Raw genomic sequence first — 6,870 nt, 5'->3', positions numbered from 1 at the left:
CCACACTGTTCCTAGCACCATAAAGACATCAACTCTTTCTCCTAAGGAATTTTCTGGCAATTGTCGATTGCTAAGCACATGACTTCATGAGTGTTCCCCTAAAACACACACATGCTGTAACCTACCATGCAGACTATTTCTTGATGTGATATAAAGCACCTGTACAGAATGAGACAGGAGAACTTTTGACTGCATATTCAATCTGGTGTGAAATCTCAGGAAGTTTTAATGGCTAATATTGGTGAATGAGGACAATTTGAGTTAGGATGAGACATTTTTGGGCAAGATATGGAAGGAAACATTCATTTAGATGCATAGGAATTACTAAGGTTTTTTATAATCTAGCCTTGAGGAAAATTTGGCTTTGGAAGCAGGAGATGCTCAGTGACTCTGCCCCAGGAAAGTCTCCTGGAAAGGGCACCTCTGCTTATGCTCAGTACAGGGAGAACATTAGCAGGAAGGCAAAGTCTGCTCCCCATGACATCAGCCGTCCCTTCTATGACACTCTATTGTCTGCTAGAGAGTTCTGGCATCCTCTGTGATGTCACCAGTGTTGTAGTGACAACCAGTGCCCTAGTTTCTCTCAGACTGAGTCTGGCGGTTACAACCTAAGACATGTTTTCCCTTCTTCGCAAGCGTTTTGGGAGGGGGAACGTTGATTTTGGAGAGACTAGAGTGAAGGAGTCTGGCCTTTCATCTCAAAGTAATGATGGACAAAGACAGCACTTCTGGGGAATGTGTAGTAAGTTCTGGGCAGTATATTTTGAGCTTCCTGTCAGGGGTCTGCAGGCTTAAGCTGACCTTTCTAGCAATGGGCCACAGCAACTGGAGCATCTGAAAAGGAATTGAATTTCCATGAATATCACAATTCCTGAAAGTCAAGGATTTCAGAACTTTAGATTCTCTGTCCCCACTGGGAGGATATGGTAAGGCCAATGCTATTACACTGTGAACTTCTGGCCTTTACTTTTCAATTCATTTGGTATGTTACATTGATATAATAACACCATGAGGAGTCATGGAGAGTCCAAATTTTCTGAGTTTAGACAGGGCTGCAATGTACTACACTATCTTTGCTTCTTTAAATACAGTGGATATCTGACTGTAGGAACAGGGGGAGAATTGTGCTCCAGGCAATAACCTTATGTTCTTAGGCCTTCTCTGATTTCTTCTAATTGCAGGGTCATTGTTAGCTTTATATATTAGAGATGTGTGTTACAAACATGTTTCTACAATACCAAAATTATTTGGATCGTGTAGAACAAGATTCAGCCTGTAACCTATGGGTACTTCTCGGGCATTGGGTATTTCAAATAGGGGAATTGATAAGTCTGTTGACCATGTCCTCCCTGGAAATGCGTTTTAAATCCAAAGTTGTTGGCCTAGAGTATCAGGGTAGGGCATCTGAGTGTCTCCAATCACTCAAGTCTTGTGGATGGTGAATTTATCATCTGAGTTCTGAAACCACAGGGGTGAGGAAACCAAGCTGTACCCTGTTCAGCTGATAATACTCCTGGAGAAGCCATCTCCATGGTCCATGTAAGCACGTGATGTCCAGCATAGGGCACACCTGGCTGCTTACATCTCTTGGTCTCTATAGAGTAGTGCGAGAACTGAGATCCACTGAGGAGGCCTCTTAAGCATAGACCAATCGCCTAGCAGTGACACTGGGTTCCAGGCTTGTTCTCCTGTTTAGGCCTAACTGTGGTCTATGTACACTCTATGCATTCTCCCCATGCAGGTTCACTTGTGTTCTTCTACCTACAGACGCTGGGAGAGAAACATCCCCTGAAACTGCCCTAAGCAAGAATCAGGCCAAGAAGGAAAAGGAGAGGCTGATTGAAGAGCTGCGGCTCATTACCGAGGAGAGAAATGACCTGAGAGATCGCCTGAGGTTCCTGACAGAGAGATCCAAGAACTACAGGTATGAATCACTCCAAAGGCTCTTGTTTCATTCCTGGGTCTGCAAGGTCACCTTCATCTTATCCTATTAAGGTTTTGGGTTCTAGAAAGCTGTGCCTCCCTAACCACCCTGTGCTAAACCTCACCTCCCATATAGAGGAGATTCAGAACCTGACCCTGAGGATTGAGATGGAAATTGGACTCATCTGCTTCCATTTATTGAAAAACAGAACTTGTAGTCTGAATGAACAATTGAGGAATAAAGTCAGGGAGAGTGAGTGCCCAGTGTGCATTTGCAAAGCCCTTTACAGCTGGTGGCTTTGCAAGATTGGAATTGCAGTCAGTTTATGGGGAGGCTCTGTACTTGCTAGGCAGGGGACTGAGTGCTGGAAGATCCAGGCAGCAGCCTGAGGGGCCTGGTCCCAAACTGTTCATCTCAGTGCTTGACTAGAAGGTCTCAGGCTCAGGCCTGTTTGTTATTGTCTGTGTGTCTTGCCCTCTGAGACAGCAATGGTGCATGCATTTCTCCTAGTTCTCACAGTGCTCTCTGTTTCCATATTTGTCTTTCTCTGACTCTGTTTACATTTCACTTTTTTTTGGGTGTGTCTTAGTCTGTGAGTCTGTGTGTGCATACATCAAAATGCATATGGACAACTTTTAAATGTTTTTATTTCCCTCCACATAGGAATCTAGTGGTCTATGTCTTGGCTTGAGTATTTACTTGTAACACCTTCATGGTGATGTGAATGCTCTGTTCTGGGAGCCCCACTGTCAACAACACAGTTCTTTGACTATGTGACCACTTTTGTCTGTTTATTTTTATTCTTTGTGCAGATTATAATTTTGTTTTGATATATGGTCTGTTATCAAAACAGGAGAAAAGAAATCACAGGTTTCTGGCTGTGTTGGGGTGGGGGAGCATGGAGAGGTGTGGCCTAGGCATGTGATAGCTTAACTGGCTTGACTGCAGATTTCCTCTTGATTGAACAAAGGGAGCCAGGGAGCCCTCCATCTGGATGCTGAGATTCTGGTGTCCTGGACGCAGAAAAACAGGTTTCTGAAGCTGAAGAAGATCCCAATATGTACAATTCAGAAGGTGTCCTTCCAGGACTGGGGTAGTACAGGACCCACCCTGAGTTCATATATTCCTAAATGCTGATGTTCATAGTATTCTATCATTTGGGGCCAGGCCACACTTCAGGCCAAATCCATATTATGAAGGCCTGGAGAGAATGGAGGAGGCGGTCATGTCAATTCTGCACAACTTAGAGATGGAGAACACTGAGATCCATGAGAACAGCCAGAAGCTGAAGAAGGAGATGACCTTCTCTAGGTAAGTCCTGGTCAGAAAGGCTATCACTTGTGGAATGGCCATTTCTGACTTTCTTTGTTCTGGATTGGACAGTCTTCAGCTATGATTCTATCTCTTGTGCTGTTTACACATCAGTGTGCCAGGGTTATTAGGACTCAGTTTTCAGTTCCATAAAAGAGTGTTCCTCATCCCAGGATTGTCTAGGCATCTGCAGAAGGCTCTAGATAGAACAGCACTGATTGAAGTCAGCAGGTTATTAGGCTGACCTGGACCTCTGGGGTCACACCAGGTTTTACAACACTCAGTGCGTGGACCACATGGTTAGCATGACCTTCTCTTGGTACTACTGACCTCTTTTGAGGGTGTTGGCCCACTACTAATTGATGTTGCCCCCATGCATTGGGCTTTAATGGATAGATGTAGATCTGTGTTCTTTTTGAGAGATGTGGACACTAATTGGTGCTCGGGCCAAGCAAAGAATTTATTCTTCCCTGAATTAACTCTTTGTGGTTTGTGCAGCAGCATTATGTGTATCAAGATGTATTTTATTAAGTCTTCATGGGTATCTGGGACCTGGTAGAGTTAGTGGGACTTGGGAGTAGGAATGGGAGAAAGGGGCAGCATGATCTTACTATGCAGACTGTATTTCCAGAAACCTGCTCAGCCAGCTCCTGATGGAGAACACATGCAAGAAGAAGTTGGTCCCACTGAAGCAGGGGAGCAAGGAGGGACATCTTGATTGTGCACTGAACCAGAAATATTTGGTTGACTTCAACAAGAAAGATAAAGACCAGCAACGTCCAGACCCAGCATCATCTGGTAGGGACGAGCAGCTGTGTTAGCTTAACAATATCTGATAAAATTTGCCAATTTGATACATCTGTGCTCTCTCCTACCTCCTTTCTAATTTACACTCACAACCATCCAACCACCTCATGTAATGGCATTGTTCATTGCTCTGTCTATGCACAAGTATTCTGGGAAGTTAAACACTTTTCAGAAATGGAATTATATTGCAAGTATATTTTGCTGATCTTTTTGAAGCTGCAGTCTAGAAATGGTGACAGATGAATAACATACCTCATTATTGCATATCCATGTGATAGATTGGATCCTATGCAGAGTTTTGAACAAGTTCGTGGTTCTTTGACAAATGACACTCTGTGTTAATGTGACTTCTTGTGTAGGAAGCACCTTTCCAGGATAAGAACCAAGTGCAAATGTCAAATTAGTACTTGTCATTGGCTTTAACCTTGGTGACATATGGACATCTCCATTCTTCCGGCAACTCAATGCGGTCACTTCCCATTGCCTTGTTCTTGGTTTGCACTGGTATAAGTCTGGGTCCCATATTGGCAGCCCACATTACAGTTAGGCTTGCCGGGGATTTTGCCCTACCTGCAGAGTTAGCAACAATGATATCAGTTAAAAGGTCCTTGTCGACTGTCCAATAGAACTGAGGTGGTAGAAGGCAGCATTCTGACAGCTGGCTAGCATTTCCCCACCAAATCAGTGTCTTAAAAACTGTGTTCCTCTCCCAGGTCTCAGAAAGTGCAAGAGAGCTGGAATTGGACACACCCCAGTAAGAGAGCTTCCTGAAGAATGAGTTGCTTTCTCAGGAGTCCCTGATGACAAACATCCTGAATGGTAACAATATTTTTTGGATGAATATTCTTCCTCAGAGTTAATTTGTCATTTCTTAGAGACCCTAAATTTATATAACACTAAGCCAGCCTGACTGATTGAGGTCTTACTCACTTTCTTCTTCAGAAAACACAACTTGAGAGACAGCTTGGGGGACCGCCTTTCATTATGTGTGCTAGAGGAGAAACAGCAATACGTCTGTGCTTCTACATGTTCGTTAAGAATATGCTTATGTTTAGAAATTTTTTTGTTATGATTTTAATTGAAGTTTTCTTTTTGTTGTTTCATATTTATGTGTTCTTGTTACTATTTTTCACTTTCAAATATTTTTAAATATTTTTATTCATTTTAATCCTGTTGTGTTATAAAAAAGTATTTGTTATGAATAAAAATTGAATTCTATCTCTTGACTCTTAAGACCATCATTCTTACTCAAGGGTTCTGTGGACCTAGAACTGACAGCTAGAGATGGATCTCTGCATGTTCCATGGAGCCTGGGCTAATAAGTGAATTCAAACTCACTAAGGGGTACCCAGTGTGATAGTGTTTTTTGTGTGGATAATGTGGCTGTGTCTCCAACAAACACTTTATGATGTAATCACTGACATACTTTACCCAATTGTTAGGGGCATGTGGTTCTTCTGAGAGAGCAGCAGATGCTCTAACCTGTGAGTCATCACCACAGCTCCTGCAGGTGGCTTTTGTTATTCCACATGAGGTGCTGTATTAGGTGGACAAGATCACCTATGATTAAATAGAGAGATCTCAGGAGATGTGTGTTCACAGGGAACTTACTGAGCTTGCCTGCTCAACGTGTTAGGTTGCCAGGCATCCCTACAGAGCTCTGGTGTTCTGGACAGCTTCATCACCCGCCTGCTGGCGGTATGAGGATATCGTCTGGGAGAAATTGTGCAGATGACTGAAGCAGAAGTCCGAGGGCTGTGTATCACGTCTCGTGAAATCGTTCTTAGCCAGCCAACAGCTGTGAACACAGGTTTCTTTTGGAGAGCAGGCCTGTGCAGGCCCAGAACCTAGGTGGGACAATTCAAGCTACCCTTTTTCCATGGCCAATCTCAGATCATATTCAGAAAGTATTTCTTGGGCTAAAGAGTTGGCTTAGTGGTTAAGAGCACTGACAGCTCTTCCAGAGGTCCTGAGTTCAAATCCCAGCAACCACATGGTGGCTCACAACCATCTGTAATGAGATATGATGCCCTCTTCTGGTGTGTCTGAAGACAGTCACGGTGTACTTGTGTACTATAAATAAATAAATAAATAAATAAATAAATAAATAAATAAATCTTTAAAAAAAAAGTATTTCTTCCAGGTGATGGATTTCCAATTTATGGAATTGAACTAACTTACTGATGGTGGAAGTGACACAGAGAGTTAAAGTACAGAAGGAATAATCCAGAGTGTCCACCAACAGTTGCTGTCACACCAGGGCTTTTAAAAGCTCAGCTGTTAGAGAAGCAAGGTAGTCTTTGGTCATTCTCAAGCTTAGGTCTTCTAGTCATTATAAGGTGACCATGACACAAAAAGAGTCATCTATATCAAAATAGAGAATAGTAACTAGATTCACACCACACTATCACATTACTACTGTATTTGAGGTTCTCAGTTAATATCTAAGAACCTGGAAGAGGCCTGGGTCTTGCTACACATACTCATAATTTATGTCCCCATTGTCAGCTGAGATTCTTCATGCAGCCTGGGGTCAAGGAGGTCATCCCACAAAGCACAAAACACCCATCTCAGATAAACATGTATGGTTTATTGAATCCAAAACATCCATGAATTTCAGGACACAATTAAATGTTGAAACCTAAGGATAATAGATAGAGAAGAGAATTAAGATTTCTAGTTCATAGATCCAGTAAACACCTTCAACAAATCATAGCAGCAAACTTCCGTACGGTAAAGAAAGAAAAGGCCATAAAGGTAAAACAAGCCTACAGAACATCAAACTAATTGTACCAGAAAAATTCCTCCATTCACATAATAATTAAGAC

General features: G+C 42.6%; 1 protein-coding gene across 1 annotated transcript; it reads left to right on the top strand.

Moving 5' to 3' along the window:
* Positions 1-583: 583 nt before the first annotated feature.
* Positions 584-5,260, top strand: LOC147998869 (disks large homolog 5-like). The gene is made up of 6 exons (XM_087595807.1): positions 584-742; positions 1,768-1,924; positions 3,092-3,235; positions 3,867-4,033; positions 4,756-4,861; positions 4,985-5,260. Exons 1-5 carry the CDS (start codon positions 616-618, stop codon positions 4,818-4,820), a joined length of 660 nt encoding a protein of 219 aa, XP_087451933.1. The 5' UTR covers positions 584-615; the 3' UTR covers positions 4,821-4,861; positions 4,985-5,260.
* The last annotated feature ends 1,610 nt before the right edge of the window (positions 5,261-6,870 follow it).

Source organism: Rattus norvegicus, chromosome 19, assembly GCF_021556685.1.
Source record: "Rattus norvegicus strain SHRSP/BbbUtx chromosome 19, alternate assembly SHRSP_T2T, whole genome shotgun sequence".
In the NCBI taxonomy this organism is placed as follows: Eukaryota; Metazoa; Chordata; class Mammalia; order Rodentia; family Muridae; genus Rattus; species Rattus norvegicus.
Note: the sequence above shows the minus strand (reverse complement) of the source record. Positions and strands in the feature narration are given on the sequence as shown.